General features: G+C 37.2%; 1 protein-coding gene across 2 annotated transcripts in view; it reads left to right on the top strand.

Moving 5' to 3' along the window:
• Col19a1 (collagen type XIX alpha 1 chain) overlaps positions 1-19,655 on the top strand; it is a 314,640-nt gene that overhangs the window by 46,456 nt on the left and 248,529 nt on the right. For both annotated transcript variants that reach the window (XM_029483553.2, XM_021163060.3), the window contains exons 5-9: positions 3,747-3,870; positions 6,157-6,432; positions 10,349-10,429; positions 13,827-13,952; positions 14,630-14,692. In XM_029483553.2, coding sequence (XP_029339413.1) covers positions 3,747-3,870; positions 6,157-6,432; positions 10,349-10,429; positions 13,827-13,952; positions 14,630-14,692 — 670 coding nt within the window. The remainder of the gene's footprint in view (positions 1-3,746; positions 3,871-6,156; positions 6,433-10,348; positions 10,430-13,826; positions 13,953-14,629; positions 14,693-19,655) is intronic.

Here is a 19,655-nt window from a genome sequence, read left to right as displayed (position 1 = left end):
ATGCATGGAACATTGTCCTGAGCAGGCCATAAAATATGCTTTAAAAATTCAAGTCTTTCATATACACATTAAGTATGTTTCCAACCATAATTGGCTCAGATTAGAAAGTAGCAAAATATGCTTCAATGGAATCAATGTAAACAAGCCTAGAGATGCAGTTGGCAGTGATCTAGAGTCTGTGACATTGAGACAAGGTATTGTAAGACATCTCTCACTGTACCCTCATGGCTATGTTCTTTGACAGATCATGGGATAATCTCCAACAACTACCATCTTGCTTTCGCTATTAATAGGAATTTTTAATTCACTTTACTTCCAGCATTAGGTTTTTTATTCTAAACATGTTTTTCTGATCGTAGCATTCTTAACAGTCCCGTAATTTGGAAGGGGGGGGGGGGCTTCTTTTTGTCATCTTTTAAAGTTTTACAGTATTCTTTACCAGCTAAGAATTCAGCCAATGTTGGTATAATTCCAAGTTTACTAATTCCTGGTCACTGCACTGGCTTTGTTCTGCTTGTTTCTCATTAGTCTGGACAGTATTTTTGAAAAGTGTGATTAATTGTCAAAATTTAAAATTTGAAACCTTTTAGGTAAAACTGTAGCCTTTTGGCTTCTCTGGAAAATGTGAATGATCTGGCAACACTGAGTCTATGATCTCATATGGTACCAGCTGGCTGCACTAAACAACAGCTGTCCCTGTAGATGGACTGGGCTCTGTTGCCTGTAGTCCTCATATGTGTTCTCTACACAAGGACCCATGCCACTTATTATTATTAATTCACAACTCTGTTTTTCATATAGAAGAGCAAGAGGCATGTGAGGAAGTGAATACATTTTTATATGCACAGCTATATCAAAATGGGGGTAGGCAAGATCAGGGCCATGTTTTTATCTGCAAAGCTGACAAGCTCAGTTCATTTATTGATTTGCTCACATTTATTATCTACCCTTTGTGGTCACTACTGTAGTTACTAAGGACAAATAGGTGAGGGGGTTTGGAATAAGCACCCAGAGTTTACATTCCAACCATCCTGTACATGTAGTGCTATATATTTTGGTTTATATGAACAGCAGCAACAACAAAAGATACCAGTAGTCTTAAGACCTTCACAAAGAGTGAGGAGGTGGGTACACAGAGGGCAGTGGGCTACCTGATTGGAATAATGTTAGAATTCAGGAGTGAATGGTAAGGATTGAAGGGATGGCAAAGATGTAGTATTTGGAGTGTTCGTTTAAATAATTTGCTGGGTTAATGAGAGGCTACCAGGTCAAAGGGAGTCTGATTTATAAAGAGAAGGCATATATTTGCAAAGCAAGATTACAAGACCATTTGAAGAGGACACATTAAAGATTTGAAAGGAGATTTGCTCTTGAATGGAAAGCCACAATATGTTCTAGAAGAGAAAAAGCAATTGGGACGTGTGCCTGACTGAGCAACAGCAAAGAGCTGGACCTTCAGTGTTGTAGGTGGGGAACAGTAGGGAGAAGTGGATCGACCTCAACAGATTCCTGAACCATGCAGGATTAAGGGGAATCTGAGTATGCAGAATCCAATGAGGGAAGAATGTGTAGTTGTGCACATATGGGTCTGTGTGTGGGTGTGCAAACACTCTGTGTGTGTGTGTGTGTGTGTACATATGTGTCAGATGAGCATGAGAGTATAAACCCACAAGTGACCAACTTACTACCCACTTTATCCAACTACACAGGAGGTGGGGGTCTTAGAAGCTAAAGAATTGGAACCATAAGCATTACAGACTAAGCTTAACAAGAGAGTAAACATAAGAATGATCCAGGACACCAAAAATTGAGGCAAAAGCACAATTCTATAGTGAATGTGAGACTCCCACCTTATGCCCCCCTCTCCAAGTCATTTCCACACTTGCAGAATGCTTAGAGTCAGGTGAATATCATTTACCATGTGTAAAACAAAAGTATTCTCTTTGGGAAAAATAGAATATATCTAGAGAAATAGTAACTATATGTTAACATTTGAAAAGTCCTTGGAGAGGCCACAGATAATCAAGCTGAGCAGTAAAGCATCCCATTGGCTCACCATGCCAACAAAGACAGTGTTTCTCATCACAGTCATTCTTCAATGGGAATGGCTAGCACATGTACCAGAAATTTAATAGCTTCATAGCTTCCTGTATGGATCAGAGGGGAAATTATTAGAGAAAACTAACCCGGACAAAGTAGGGATATTCTAAGATGCATGTACTTAGAATATATATATATATATATATATATATATATATATATATATATATATATATATATATATGCTAATAGACAGTCCTCGTTGAAAGATGTAAGTCTGTGGTCATGTGATCTGACCTAGCATGGTTGATATTGTCTGAAGAAGTACACAGTAAGAAAGAATGATGTCCAATATAATAGCATTGTCAAAACCCCAAATGTTACCTTGGGATAACATTTAGATCCTAAGAGCTTCAAGGTAGAGAGTTGGAAAGAGAAGTAGGACATTGGAAGCATAAAAGAATATCAAGCTATCATTGCATGTGATAAGGTAATAACATGGGGCCTGGGATTTCCTTCAACAGTAGGTTTTCCATAATTACCTCCAAGTTTCCATTTGGAAGTGTGCTTGATGTTGTTGCTTCAACCCCACAAGTAGCCACCTTTAAGTCTTAAATAGTCCCAAAGAGAAAAGCTAGGCATCTCTGGCTACCATTTTTGTTGTTATGTTTAACTAAGCAACAGTACTTAAAACAATACAGTAATTATACCCAGCAATTTAGTAAAATTTCATTAGATACAATATCTCATTATTAGTACTTACTTGGATGGAATTGATGGAAAAATGCTCTTTTGTTATCACTTTTAGTAGAGCTGAGTATAATATTCAATGCTACTATCATTAAGTGCATGGTGCTTTACTTTTATAATACAACTACAAGGTTTTTTTGTCCTTAAGTAATATACTTTCTTAATTGAGAAAAAAAAATAAATGAAAAACAGCTTTAAGATTGCAGTTTCATTCAACAATGCAGAATTCTCACATCCAATGAAAAGAAATAAACACTTTATCCATTATCTTAAGAAACCCAAATTCAGGATATGTGGCCACACTTATTGTGATTTGTTTGTTTGTTTGTTTGTTTCCTTGTGTTTTTACCAAGACCAGCATCTTGACATTGAGATTAACATAGAAGGAAATTGGGGCCAATCTTTGGCTTCTACTATCTACAAAGACTAATTTTTCTAGTGGAGTGACAATCCAGCTAAATCATATTTAATTTATTGTTATCATAGCTTACTGGAAATCAATATTAGGAATTCATTTGAAAGACTTAAATATGGTAAATTTTCTTCAGAAAATATTCCTTGATTTATAATCTTTTAAAAAAAGTTCTTCCTACTTTTTTCTACCAAAACCATGAAGGAAGCCCACTTTTATTCTTCCTTAATCACTGTTGTTCACCCCAAATCAGTGAATTCTGAGACTCTACCATGTACTGTAGCCTTCCCACTTGTTTATATATCCAAAGCTTTAAGAACACCATATCAGATGATTATAAAAGGGGGAGAACGAGAATTAAAATTACACAGAAAATGCAGGTACAGTTGCTTCCATATTTCTAACAACAAAAATGAATAATAAATTATAAATCTGTTGGGAGTAGCTATGACTGAGATATTACATCTCACAGAGCCTGATACTTGAATGTCTTCTCTGGCCACCTTCAGTCTTCCTACAACCCTTGTTTGTTTTCTTCCCATAGTAAGATATTTCCCAAAGGCCTTCCAGAGGAATATGCTATCGCTGTCATGTTTCGGGTACGAAGAAGCACCAAAAAGGAACGGTGGTTTTTATGGAAGATTTTAAACCAGCAGAATATGGCCCAGGTAAGCTAGCAATAGATTTGATTGGGTCAGATGGTTCCCTGTTCTGTGTACCCAAATCTGGAGAAAGGTGTAGTACCCAAATATTGTGCTATTTAGGGGAATTGTCAATAGAAAACTGTAAATATTGTTAAGTAGGAGAGCCTTGATGATACACATGATGTGAGAATCTGGTGAATGAGAGGTTGCTGTTTTGTTTTGTCTCAAAGGTTTATTTACTTTTATTTTATGTACATAAGTGTTTGCCTGTATGTATGTGTACATATACATTATGTGCTTGTCTGATAACCAGAGAGGTCAAAACAGTACTGGATTCCCAGGAACTGCAGGTACATTTTTTTTTTTTTTTTTGCCACCAACTGGGTGCTGAGAATTGAAGCCTGGTTCTCTGCAAGAACAACCATTGCTTTTATCACTGAGCCACACTCTAAACTTCACCCCCTTTTTAAACGTAGAGATTGATATTTTATTTGAAGACAGTGGAGCTGTTTTCCTTTTACAGATAATTTATTGACTGGCTTCAGCTCATTAATTAAACTCCTGTCCTCTCATATATATTATTCTTAAAGGGATTAATTTCTTTACTTAAAATTCCTTTGTCAATTAAAAGCTGATATTTCAATATTGGATTCATCAATAAAAACAAATATGGACCACATGCTTCATGCTCAAAAGTGATGAGAAAGAGGAATTTAGGGCTGTGCCAATGGCTCAGTGTGGGAAGCATTTGTCATGCAAAAATGTGGATTGGGAGTCTGGGCAGTGGTGGCTCATGCCTTTAATCCCAGCACTTGGGAGGCAGAGACAGGCAGATTTCTGAGTTCAAGGCCAGCCTGGTCTACAAAGTGAGTTCCAGGACAGCCAGGGCTACACAGAGAAACCCTGTCTTGAAAAACAACAACAACAACAACAATAAAAAATGTGGATTGGAGTTCAGATTCTCAGCACAAACATAAGTGCCAAAAGGAGGTGGGACCCACCTGTTAGTCTAGCACTCACGAAGTGGGAGATGGGATCGCTAGAGCAAGTTAGTTACCAAGACTAGTCAAATCAATGAGCTCTTGGTTCAAAGGCAAGACCTGGAGTGCACACATATATGTACATACATACATACACACAGGCAAACATTTGTGCACATAAAATAAAAGTAAGTAAATCATTAAGATAAAAGGGAAAGCAAGTCTTCTATTCACACATCATGTATATCACATCATGTATATCATCAAGGCTATCCTACTTGGGGAAGACAACCAATGGTAATTGGCTTCCGTATTCTTGTGCACAAATGTGCATTATACCTGCACACACACACACACACACACAAACATACACACACACACACCCATATACACTCATACGTGTACTCCACGTATAGGAACACACATACCCAAGCAAACCACACACACAAACACATGCCAAAAGAAAATAGAGATTTAAATATCAGAATTCCTATTCTTATGGAGCAGAAAGTTTAGTGGGAGAACGTTTATGAGAATATAGACAGTGCAGTTATGCTACTGAGGAATGCATGATGGGAGCTGCTTGAGCATAGAAAAGAGAGGTCACCAATATATACAGCATGGAGAATCCAGGAGCCCTTGCGGAAATGACAGTGGAGATGAAGCAGTGGTGCAAGCACTCCACAGACCTCAAAACACATTCATGTTCTCTTCTATACATAACCACTGAGCACCTTCACCTTTGGTCTATCTCCTCACTATTAATATACATCACCAGCTTATGATGGGGTGATCATTTGAACTGAAAAATACATGTCATCTATGAAATATCTTCTCTTTGTCATGAAAGTTATTAGAGGTTTAAAAGGTCCAGGTCAGTTCTCATTCAAAACGAAATGCACATATTGTTTTTCTTCTGAAATTAGGAACCATGATATCTATATATACATATAGAATGATATAATCATGTTTAGGTATGTGATAATATTACCCAGTAGTATAATTTAAAACCATGACTTTCATACTTCATAAAAATATATGCTTACTTTATGAATACATAATACATATGTAAAAGAATAACACATTTATTCACACATACACTCCCTTATATGTTCTTTTTGTAAATGAGCAGACCACTAGAAATGCTTCTTGCCAGCATACTTGAATCAAGGCACTAGGTTTTTTGGTATACACCAATGCAGCAGGCACAGGAACCATCCCATGGTTAGCTACTGTACATATGGAGCATTTATTTGTGCACTTTACTAATTTTGAACTTCAATTTTCAAGCCATACAAAGATGTTCTCCTTATCTGTCCTATTTTTTCAGATATCTGTAGTGATCGATGGTACGAAGAAGGTGGTTGAATTTATGTTCCGAGGTGCTGAGGGAGATCTGTTGAACTATGTTTTTAAGAATCGAGAACTCCGTCCTCTCTTTGATCGTCAATGGCATAAACTTGGCATTGGCGTGCAATCCCGAGTCCTTTCTCTCTATATGGATTGCAATTTAATTGCAAGTCGACACACGGAAGAAAAGAATTCTGTGGATTTTCAAGGAAGGACAATCATTGCTGCACAAGCTTCAGATGGCAAACCTGTGGATGTAAGTTGTATCACTAACGCTAACGGGGAGCTTTCAATATCCCTAAGATAAAGCAAACTATCTTACAATAGGGACTCCTGGGTCTGAGAATGTTGTTCCATATGTAGAGTGCTTACATAGTCTGCATGACACAAGGGGTGTGATCTCCAACACCAGATAAACCAGGAGTGGAGTGGTGGTTCATGGAGATATGTGCTTCCAAGCCAAGAATCAGAGAGGTACAGACAAAAGCATCAGAAGTTCAGGTCAGGACCAATCTCAGCCACATTGTGAGTTTAGGGTTAGTGGGCTACATAAGACCCAGTGGGGGGGGGGGGAAGGGGGAGAGAAAGAGGAGAAAGGAGAAAGGCAGGAAGGGAGGGGGAGAGGGAGGGAGAGAAGGGGAGAGAGGGAGAGGGGGAGAGGGAAGAAGGGAGAGAGGGAAGGAGGGAGAGAGGGAAGAAGGGAGAGAGGGAAGGAGGGAGAGAAGGAGAGAGGAAGAGGAGGGAGAGGAGGGAAGGAAGCCATTTCTTCCTTTAATGATTGCACACACAAAAGACCCCTCTCTCATCAATGTTTATATTGTTGTGTAGGAAGAATACTTATTTTCGACTGTATGTCTCACATATAACTATATTCTGCTTTCACCCACATTTTGCAGTCAGCCAACTAAAAAAAAAAAAAACTGGATCATGCCTTTAAAAACTAAGATTATTAAGAGTAACTTTTAGTGAGAAATTGGAAATATGACACAAAGAAAGTATAAGCTTGAGCAAGCCTTTATGTTTTGAATAAAAGGACTAGAAAAAAGATGAACTTTAAATGGTTCCAGACTATCTGATGGTTTCATTCAATAACAATAGCCAATTCATTCAAGCTCTCTATAGCAATTCAACTGCATTTCCCACAAGTTATAATGTCGTTTTAGAATTCCTTTGACAGAAATGAAGTCATTCAATCTATCAGTGGGTCATTTGGATGAGAAGACATGGCCAGAAAACCTCTTTCAGATGAAAATGTCCTTTAAAAAAACTTACATTTTGAAGCTAACATGATATAAATTTACTGTTGATTTTCTTGCAAAATAAGACCAGTAATCTTTTAAGAGTGAGATCTAGTTAAATTTAATAGCAAAACATTTTCTTATGGGTTAAATGATAAGAAAGTCCCTAAATACCGTGAGATTACCAATAATAAATGCCAAACTGTAAACATGAAGTGCAGGCAATGAAATTGCATTTCAGAAGGAAATCCTTGTGCCAATATGCCTTGGGAGAGGTTGTCCTTCCTAAAGATTGGGAGAAAAAGATGTATGGATACAGATACACATTCAAGGAAATATAATTTCAAAGCATTTTTCTCTAAGAGACATTGTATGAACAGATCAGAAGACTGTCTGGATTTGGGGTCCTGGATGACCAGGCATAGAGACAGAGCAGAGCAGCCTGTCCTAGGGGGTCCATGAGGGCCAAGGGAGAGATTGCTGGCTTGGGTCAGAATCCCAGCTGGGATTTGTTAATGTGTTAGTATCTTCAGTGACAAAATAATTGCTTGTTGTAATAGTATACGGTTGGGACTGTGGTTTTTTATTCATAATCTGTTCTCTAAAATTAGAACATGGGGGAAACAAAGACAAAAACAACAACAAAAAACCTATTGTTCTTTGTTTTCAAAACCTTCAAGCCAGGAGCAGGACTAGTCAATAAATGGTGGGTGTTACAACTGATCTATCATTAATCATAGGTCACAGCCACTTATTTTCTATATTTCATCCTGTCATGATTTTCTTGTGAGCCATTATCCACCATGAAAGTAGCTTCTTTGATGAGGGTTGAGAACTGTACTCATCATGAGTACAAATATAAATAAGTAGTATTAGATTGAAATCCTTTAAAAATTATAATCTACCTTTAGTTAATTAAAATAACTCCTAGGCAGTGCTGAGCATGGTGTGACAGACACATGATAGTCTTTCAATACCTGGTGTGTAAGTGTGGTATGTTTGTGTGTGGTGTATTCATATGTGGTACATGTGTGTGAGAGTATATGGTGCAGGTACATGTGAGGGAGGAGCAGAATAGTGGGTGTCTGGGATTCTTTCTGTGTCATTTCCTGCTCTTGAACCTAGATCACTTAGTGAGCCAGAAGCCCAGTTTTTCAGATAGGCTTGCTTGGCAGTGAGTACTCAGGACCACTTGTCTCTACCTCCAACAGCTGGGTTATATTAAGACACAGCCATGTCAAATTTTTGACAAAAGAGATGGGAATTCAAATCAGAATATCAAAACTGCAGAGCAAATGCTCTTGCCACTGAGCAATCTTGTCAGCCCCTACTTACCCATTATTTTGATAGCAATGGGTAGAATAAACTTCAATTGTAAGTTGCATTAGTTAATTGTAATCTTCATTCTTTATATCCATAATTTGTATCCTCTCTCTAATATTTTATTAGACTAAGTATTGTACTTAAGCTCTTCAAATGAAAATTCATCTCGATGACCTTGTAAAATTCCTATAAATTATATATCACTGAATCTTGAACATTTTTGTCTTACCCATAGATGTGAGGCTGATAATAATTCCGTAAGTTTTCTAGAATGTCTGATTAGCCAAATTTATTTTGTCACTCTCAGTATAGTGCACATTAGAGAATACCTCCTGGATTTCATGGTGTGTGTAACGTGGGGGCAAGTTAGAGATTCACAACTAGCCAGATGTCTGTTTTCTATAACCACAGATGAACTCTTACAACACCATAATTTGCTTTTTCTATATAAATACATATATCTATTAACATCAGAGTAATGCATAACCAAGATCTATTAAATTGTCAATAAAGAACCGCAGAGAAAGGGTCAGGAGAAAGGAGGGAAGAAAGTGGGAAGAGAGATTAATCTGATCATGCTATACACCAAGTCTAATATACACTTCTTTGTTAATTGCAACCCTCAATTCACAACAGTAGGCTAAGTTCAAGATTCCAGTCAATGTTTGCTGTAAATAATACAGTGTTATTTAATATTTAAGTAGTCTAGGAGTTGAAGAAGATCATACAAACACTTATGATATTGATATTTTATCAGTAATAAGCACCATTCACCATTTCCTAGACAATTGTTCTGATCTTATGGTTATCTTTCCATTCATCTCTTGTCTAAATGCCGAAAACAGGAGAATTTTCTGCAGATAGAAGAGACTTTTGTAAAAAAAAAAAAAAAAAAAAAAAAAGTGAATCCTTTGTTTTTTGTGTTATTGAGACAGGATTGCTCTGGGAAGTCCAGACTGCTCTGGAACACCACATAGAACCCAGATTAGTCAAGTTTACACTCCTCATCCATGCTAGGACTGCAGGCAGGTTCTCCTGGGCTCAGTGTTTGAGTCTTGCTCAGGATTGTACTAATATAAAGTTCATAGGCTTTCTGCAGACTTCATTAAGTACAAGCAAAACCTAATTATCTTCTTTTCTCTTTATTGAGAATGGCGCGTTTACTTCATACCTCAAATAGGACCCTTGGACCTAAAGAGAAACCATTTTCCTTCACCTACTCATATCTTTGACCACCTCTCTGCAAAGTTTGACTTTTAAATGTAATTTTATACAGAATTACACTGTAGAGCACAGCAGTATATCGCTAGTTAAATATTTGTGGGGTTTTTGTTAATTCAATATTTCATTCTTATTGCTCGAGACAGTTAGCCAAGCTTTGCCATTGTTTTTCATTAACTCATTTCCTCTGTCTAATGATCTCCCTCTGTAGCTGAATGTTTCTCAAGTAATCCTTAAAGCAATGAATCCTAAATTAAAATTAAACTTTATAAATATGTATCAATCATTCATATTAACTTTCCTTTTATTTCTATTTAAATTGCTGCGGTTAATAATGCCTAAAATTGATTCTCAAAACCAATGACATGTGTTACTACTTACTTTTAATAGATCGAACTTCACCAACTTAGAATCTACTGCAATGCAAACTTCCTCGCTGAAGAATCATGTTGCAACTTATCACCTACTAAGGTAGGTTAATTTCCTTGCCATGTGAAACACAAGCAAGTGAGGTATATTTTAATTGGCATTCATCATCTGTAGGCTCTATGTGTAGGACTTTGTGAAGCATCTCAGTTGAAACTCGGTGAGTAATTTATTCTCCATATGGAGCCATTCTTAGAACCTGCTCAACACTTCAACCACAAGGTTGCACACTGAAATTTGATGGTGATTTGTGCTCATGTTGGTCTCAATGTAGGAAGAACCAGTCTTTTTGTTTGTTTGTTTTTTGAGACAGGGTTTCTCTGTATAGCCCTGGCTGTCCTGGAACTCACTCTGTAGACCAGGCTGCCCTTGAACTCAGAAATCCACCTGCCTCTGCCTTCCAAGTGCTGGGATTAAAGGCATGCACCACCACTGCCCGGTGAGAACCAGTCTTAATGTACACCTTCCCGCCACCCACTGAACCTGTTGCCTTGTCTCATCTGAGGCCCCAGTTGATTGGAGGTGCTGTCCTGGGCATCTTTTCTCCTTCAAACCACTGCACAGGAAGAGTGTTCCATTTCTTGATTTGTCAGCTACAAAATGAAAGGCTTTCAATAGGGAATATTTAAAAAAAAACTCTCCTCAAAATAATATATGAAAAGCAAAAGTCCAATATTCAATGAATTGTTTCTTTGGATCTTAATTTCTCCAAATTTCTACACTTCCTAAGAAATCTATATGAAATTTTTAATCAGTGATGAGTTTTTTCAATTTAAAAACCCTTGTAACTTCTTTCATGTGGTGTGTGTGGTAGAGTGAAATCTAGCCAAATAACTCAGAGTCTTTCAAATATTATGCCTTGCTTATATAACTTGGCTATAGAAAGCATATCTCAAACCCAATTTACGGATCTCATGCTAAGTAAAGTGAAAGTCTGCCAAATATCTTTCTTTAAATACCTAAAAAGATAGCTCGAATGCCAGTCTACAGACCTGAAATACTGAGGCTTCCTGAACCTATACCTTTACTCATTTTTCTTATTTCGAAAGTTTATTGTAAATCATTATGAATGTGTTATATTGGGGTTCTTAAAATAACTGTTTTCTTTCACTTAAAAGTTTTTATACTTATAAGTGTTATATTCTTCTTCATTATTCATTGCCTTATGTTAATAGATTACTATGAAAACAGGTTAGAATAGAAATGGATGAAGAATTGAATGAAGTAACTTAAGTCTGACATGACTTCACACAATAGTTTAGTTCACGGTGCTAACCTTAAAATTTAATAAAAAGATAAATAACAATCTTTACAAGCATTATTTGAAAATCAGGTTTACAGTTGAATATAAGTTAAGAATTTCTTCCAAGTATGTAAAAATAACCAAACACGGTATTTTTTATGTTGATGATCATTTGTGGTGATCACATCACCAATCCATTCTGTAATTAAAGTAACTACAACTCCGGTGCATCTTACAATCAGGAATACGTAAATAAGATAATCCTAAAAGCCATTAAATACAGTTGATGAACGTTTGAAACCAACTGTCTTATACGCTTTCTAGTTTTGAAAACGGTCTTAAAGGGAGCTAGAGAGATGTCTCAGTGGTTAAGAGTGCTTGTTGTATAGCCATGGTGAGCTGAGTTCTTGCTCTTCTCCTAGCCCTGATACTATAGTGGGTGGGTAATGACAAAACACCCATGAGGCTTGCGGGCTGCTACCCTCTTCTAAGACTACAAGTTGCGTGTTTCAGGGAGAGACCCTACTGCAAAGAATAAGGTAGAACATGATAAAGGAGGACAGCTAACCCCCCCTTGATTTCTGTGGGAGCACACAGGTACACACACCTACACACATATATGCACACCACATACACATAAACTATACACATATTGATACCCACAATAAGTATATTCATAAACATATAAATGTCTAAATCCAGAAAATGTCATTATATCTGTGCATTTAAAACTATATATTAATATTAAACCACACATGTTTATATTTTATTGAGTACTTCAAAGCTGAAATTTATTCAAGACTATCTACAGACATGTTCCACTTCTAATAAAGTCAGATTTTCAGTCTCTGAAACAATCAAATGTCACATGACCGAGGGTGTAAAGTAAAAAGTGCATAGGAAATAATAAATCATTCAGGAGAAACGAACTGTGTAGCAATCTTGTTTCATTTGAATATAATTTTAGGTTATTAAGTTGAAAATTTATTAAGATACCAAATGATCATTAAATATAGAGGTGATGAACATGGAATCTCTCGTTCCAAATATGAGAATCTGGTCACAGTGTGTCTGGGTGTGAAGTTTATTATGGGTCTTATTGTTACTACAAATATTAGTGATACCTATTATTCAAGAGTCATTTATGAATTCTATTTGAGAAAATGCAGGAAGGGAATAAACATCAGATATGAAGATGAAAATAATACCTACCGTGGGCTCACACCACAGTAGCAAGCCGTTGACTTTTTTATTTGCATAACTTGAATGCAGTTTTCCACTCATGTATAATTTGCATCCAGTGAGTTTTTCCATCTGTTGCTTCATCTTCACTGAAGCTTCAAATAAAGAGTTAGCCATGGGGAACAGCGTGGTATGAGTTGTCAAAAAGAGAAGATAAATTGGAATTCCCTTTAGAATCAACATGTGATACTTGCTCTATATTTAAAAATATTTATTATAGCTCTGTGTGTTGATATACGTGTATGAGTGCAGATACAGAAGAGATCATCAGAGGTTAGAGTAACAGCTGGAGGAGGTCTCCAGATGTAGGGCCTGAGAACAGGACCTGTGTTCTCCACAAATTAGCTCTGGCTTTTAACTGCTGTCTCTCCAGTCTCCTGAAAGAAATTAGAGGTGGAAGATTCTGCCTATTTATAGCCGTGTTCAGCATGTTCTAAACTCACCAGGTTCAGAATCCTCCACTTTTACATCTTTAAAGAACACTGGACTAGAATAGACTATATTGTAATTAGCCATCTTAGAGTATAAAATGAATTCATTTCCAGCTTTACTTACACTTACCAACAGCTTGATGCAGTGCCTATATTTTTACCAACCAAATTTATATGCTTTTAAACTTTTGTTTGCCATATACTATTCACATTTTGCTTGTGTGAAGTATTTTATTGGAAGAATGTACTATTATTGATATATAATATCACTATACTTATCATAAGGCCACCTAGTGTGGCTTTAAAATTTCTCAATAATCAGTTTTCATATACTCTTTGTGTGTAGTCAGCATGGTTCAGTACATTGCAGGCTTAGTGATAGAGTAAAAATGTAATAAAGTTTTATAAATGGATGGCAATCTTGGTTACTAAGAAGGAAGGATGGCAGGCATCCAGACATCTCAGCTTGATGGGAGCTAACTGCAAGAACTGACGTCATTCTCTAAATTCTCTTTGGGGATTTTAGTGTCCAGAGCAAGACAACTTTGGAAGTACTACTTCATCCTGGGTGACCTCTAACACTGGTAAAATGTCTTCATATCTGCCAGGAAAGCAGGAACTTAAAGACACATGCCAGTGTGTTCCAAACAAGGTATGTGAGCTTTCATATGTGCCCACTAAAAGGTCACTCCACACAGTGGCCTAGGCTCCTTGACTGTATCCTGTGGTACAGAGAAGGTGCCTCATGCCTAATCAAATCTCAAATACAATACAGTCACAGAGAAGGACCAGAGAAAGGAAATTAAATATTGCAATTTTGGATATTTATTTTCCTTTCAATGTATGGAAGTTACAATTAATAGAAAGTTGAGAAGAAATACATAACAGGGAAATGTTGCACACAGAACACATTAGGAATGGGCTGCACTTCAGGAATTCAGTCCTAGATGGAAAGTGCCTGATCTTCAACATAGACACTCGAAAAACCAGTACAAGTATTTCTCTTTGCTGCCTAATGCCTCAATTTGCACAGTGTCTGCAAATTTCCATCCAGCTGCTTCTTTCCTATTAATTCCTATTAATTGATTGTCTCTGGGTGGCATATCCAATTAATGAGCTTCATCTGAACACATATAGTTCTTTGATCAGTAACACTGGGCCCTTAGGCCTCTAGGAATATTTTTTTTATGTTCATAGCAGTCATGGAATGGACTCTCTCTCTCTCTCTCTCTCTCTCTCTCTCTCTCTCTCTCTCTCTCTCTCATTGCTTTTGCTTTGGAGCAATGAAACAGAATGATTTTGACACAGGCATTCATTTTTCCCCCTCAGGAGGAAGCAGGATTACCAGGAACTCTCAGATCCTTTGGACATAAGGGCGACAAAGGAGAGCCGGTAATGTGAACACAACTTGTACTGTTGGGATGAAGGAGTTTGCTCAAATGTGATTTGAAAAGATGTGTCCACCTCATGTTTATGATAAATACATTTCAAAAAGGCCCTCAAGAAATATCTTGAGATGAAGATCTCTGTAAACTAGCGTCACATCAGCAGCTGAGTCTCTTGCTGAGGACACAGATTTAGGAAATTCTGAGAAAGCTATAACAGCCAGTGCTTGTACCTGTAAGTTCCACACAACACTATAAAGCAGGCACATATCCCAGCGGCTCCCCAGCTTTCCTCGTCACCTGCTTCTCCAGATTCCTGGGAAACATATTTTCCTTGTCTACTGATGTGTCCCCACTGAGTAGGATTTTAATGCCCAACCCCTACTAAGTATCTGTGGGAGGACCTTTGCTCTGTGGGAGGCAGATTGCTGCACATTTGAAGAGGAGTAAAGAAGAGGATAAAGTGTTTGTTTCCTGGGATATCACTCCCAAAGAGAGATCGATGCTCTAACTGTGAAAGCCTATGTAAGAGTTTGCAAAGGTCCTGAGAAAACAATCTGGGCACCCTAGGATGAATTGTGAGCTCTTGATCTCTCAGTGTACAACACAGGCCATGACTCATGCGTCAAGATTTGTCTTCTCTTTGACTAAGCTCTAACTAAGCTGTAATATTTTCTAGTCTTTTGAATATGTTTTCCAACCAATCAAATTAGGGACCTAATATAACAAAAATCACATCAGTTGCTGGAGCCACAGAATAAAAAAGCACAAGGCCTGTCCTCGTTGTGTGTATAGGCTTGTGATGATGTAAGTCACCCCAGAAATGACACCAGTGGAAAGGGACTAAGAAGAATTAGTAAAGATGACAAATGTTAGAAAATTAATAATATATAAGTTTCATTAAATATTTTATGCAAAGATATATCTTAGAGTTGCAATGTGTTGTAAGACTCCCATCAATATGTTGCTTTAAACCATTTAATTTGGTTAGAATTCCCATATGTAAAATTCACAGTGACAAGAAATTTTAGTGTCATGTCAAATCAATTGGTATATAATTTATTAGTAATCTACTACACAAAACAAGTACTTACTGTACACTTCCTTAATTTTCCCCCTTTGTGAACAGACTCAAAAATCTGTGAATTTGATTAAACCAGGACAGCTACTGCTGTGTAAAACTGGTTTCAGATGACCATGACCATAAACACAACCAACTTTTCAGAAACTTGTAATCAGCATGAACATGTGGTTTCATTTTAAGTAGTGATGACATTATAATATGTAAAAATGTAGGCTTTCCTCAGTGTTTGATTCTCGTATAAAAATTTCATAGTTCTAACAGGTGCCCAGACTACCTGCATTTTGGAACCATCAAATGTTACTTTAAGATTGGGCAGACTGAATAGTTACCATTATGAAATGACCAACATTTCAAAGAGTCACTCAGGGAGACAGGTGTTACCACAGAGGCTTGCATTTGGATATTAAATACAAGGAAGAATATTCATGGAATTCGCATGGAGTGCTGGAATGAAAATCGCCTTGGTGCCCGAAGTCTTAGAGAATATCTCTTAGTGGCTTTGATTCCTGAATAATATCCAATCAATGATTGAGTGTGAAAGACAACACTGTAACACATACAAATCACTTACATTATAGACATTGGATGGATGTGTGTTTTCCTCTTCTTTCTGTTCAGTGGGGTTGAAAGAGAGGTGGGACTCAGCCCTTACAGGGTTGTATGTTCTTTCATATGTGACTCGATAAAACACAATTCTTCAGTTATGAGGCAATGTCTAACAATTTCCAATTGATTGAGACGCTCAGTGCATAAAAGTTTGGAGTTAGTTTATGTCCTTTGATAAATAGCAATATTGCACTAAGTTTTTATCTTCAAGTATATGAATATTAAATTCTGTGTTTTGTTTCCAATATTATCTGGCCTTTTCTAGAGAGTGGTTACCAGTTTATGAATGTTTCTTTGAATTTTAACTAGATCATAATGGATTCGAATTTGTGGACATTAGATAAGAAGATCAGAAACCATTTGGACATTTTTATAATTTACATTTTCTCATAAACTATTAGATATAGTTTAGTAGCCTTTGGTAAATTTGAGTTTTTGAAACAATGAGAATGAACTTGAGAAAATGACTTTGAAACACCTTTTCTAATTATTTGGAAGGGCAATATTTCTACAGGTGTTATTTGAAGGATCTTTACTGTAATGTCACAACTTAATAAAGGCAAATTTTCATTTTTATCTGTGAAAAGCTATTAATAGTTAAATAACCAATCAGAATAAAAATGTAAGCAAATCCAGTTTCATCTGGTCCAACGTCTTCTAATGACTCCATGTCTCTCTGAAGTCATCGCCTACCCTCTCACATATACTTCAAGGCATCACATAGTTTTGTAAGATTGCAGCTAAAACCTTGATGACTTTCTTATCAAACATGCAGAATAATGAGTTACTTGTGTCATTCAGATATGGCATTATTATCATGTTGGCCCCTCATTACCCACCCTGGCATCCGTGTCCCCTCCCACCTTTTCTCTCCTTTCCCAAAGAGCCCCCTTTAAAAAGCTCCTAAACTTTAATGTTCTTGAACCTACATGTGGTCTGAATAATTTGGAAATTAATTTTCCAGTTTGCTTTCATATCATTCTGCATTTCCATGTAATTTCCCCAAATTTGCTGTTCATGAAAAAGTTGTTCAGCAAATGAAATGGTATTGTATATTCATAAAATCTCAAGCGATCGAGCCAAGCTCTAGTGATAGAGGTACTCATTTAAGAAGTAGCATTACATTCCACTGTTCAAGGATAGATTTGGTGGACTACTTAATGGTGTGGGAAGTATGAGGAAGAATCTGAAGCATAGTCTTTGGTGCCCACTTAAGAACTCACTTGGGAAATGCTAACTCCCTTTGATGTTAACAATTAATGTACCTTTTATGAATGTCTAATGAATAATTAAGGTGTTTTAGTGTATAGCTGGTAGTAAAGTTGAATTTGGCACCATGGGCATTCCTGGAGAAAAGATATGCTGACTGGCTATTTGATTAACCTTAGTGCCTGTTTTATATAAAGCTGAGTCAGGCAAGAAGGGGAAAATGCAGAACTTTTATCTCTTGGGGATCAGTGACCCTTAGTCCATTGCTAGGGCTGCCAAAGATACCCACTGGAAGGTTTTGTAAATGAACTTCCAGAGAAATACAAACTCACTTGCTTTTTCTGTTGTTCAAGGCTATCTTTGAGCTACACAAACAGACTAAGGAACTGTGGCAGAGGCTACAAGGCCAGTGATGCCCAAATATAAACTGCACAGCTCTGTGGAAAGAATGTTTTCCTCAGGAACGTAAAAAAAAAAAAAAGTCTGTTAACAACTGGGCTTCTTACATTATCAGTTTTATGGCTGATATTTTAATTTTATTTAATAATGTTATAATTTATATAAAATTACATAAATGTGTATAAAATCTATGTAAAATTACATAAATCAAATCATTTATTATAATACAGACTACATTTTATAGCACTGTGTAAGATATATGACTAACAATACAAGAACTACATTTAGATCTATCAATAAAAGGATCTGATTTATTATCTAGATAATGAAATGGCTGCTTTTCTGATTTCTTCTCGAATGCCATAGGGTTGTTGTGATTAATTGCTTCCCTCACAGGAGGTTAATTCTGAAATTCACTGTATTACCTGGAGCTAGCCTGGTGGTGCCGACCAGCAATGGCAGCACTCATGGGGCTGAAGGAGGAGAAAAGTGAAATTCGAAGCCAGCCTGGGCTATGCTGCAAGATTCTGTCCTCAAACATGAAGAAAATGCTCATTTTTTCACGCAATCTTTATAAAATTTCACATTTGCATGTTAAAATAATTAGCTTATTTTCACTATTCATATTAGGCCAAATTAGTTAGTTGTCACATGTTGATGCTAAAGAAAGACTTTCTTTAGGAAAGTAAGTTTTTGGTGAGCAGGTGAGTCCCTCTACCTTGTTATCTTTAAGACCACGACCCTGTCACTCATATGATGCTCTCACAGGCTTAAATGAGACTGCTTGGTAGGTCAGGTGCCAAGTAGCATTTTGTGTTAATGTGTATCGTCATCGTTGTAGTTGCTGTTTTGTTATTTTTGGTGATAGTGGTGATCAAACCCAAGGTCTTGTGCATGCTAGACAGTGCTAGACCACTGAGCTCTGTACACAGCACTTGAAACCAGTACTTCTTTTTTTTTCCCATTAATTTATTTTTTCACTTTACATCCTGATCTCAGCTCCCACCTCTTCTCCCAGCCTCCCCTTCACATAACCACTTCCCCATCTCTCATACCCTTCTCCCCTGAAAAGAGGAATGAACCTCTTATTTACCAACCCACCTGGCACATCAGGTCACTGCAGGACTAGGCACATCCTCTCCTACTGAGGTCAGACACGGCAGCCCAACAAGGGGAACAAGATCCACAGGCAGGCAGCAGAGTCAGGGACAGCAAAGACTAAGCTGCACTTCTGTTTCATCTGTGCTATGTATGGAGTGGTGGTGGCTCACGTATGCTCTTTGGTGGGTTGGTTGTGTTACAAGAAGAAAGGCAGATTCTTAGAAAGGAAGGAACATACAGGGCAAGTTGAAGATGCATTAGAGGAAGTCATCACGACAATGTTCAGTAATGAATATTACTGAGTCTCTGTGTTTCAGGTCTTGTTTCTTTCCCTAGAGCAAGCTCTTGGAGGCAGGATGCTGAATAAGGTATCAGTTTACTTTGATTTCTCTGTAGCCAGGTTCACACAACTTCAGAGACCCCCACTTCATGCCTAGTATCATCCTAGTACTTAAAGAAACACTTGTCTTTGACCACATCCTCTTCCCAGGTGGTGCCAGCTCTGCTCCTAACCACATTATTTAGCTGTGAAATGGATTTAACGCTCACATGTAGGAAAGAATTACCACTC

The sequence above is a fragment of the Mus caroli genome, unplaced genomic scaffold (genome assembly GCF_978045245.1).
Source record: "Mus caroli unplaced genomic scaffold, Mus_caroli_1 scaffold_1, whole genome shotgun sequence".
NCBI lineage: Eukaryota > Metazoa > Chordata > Mammalia > Rodentia > Muridae > Mus > Mus caroli.
This window is presented reverse-complemented; position numbering and strand designations above follow the sequence as displayed.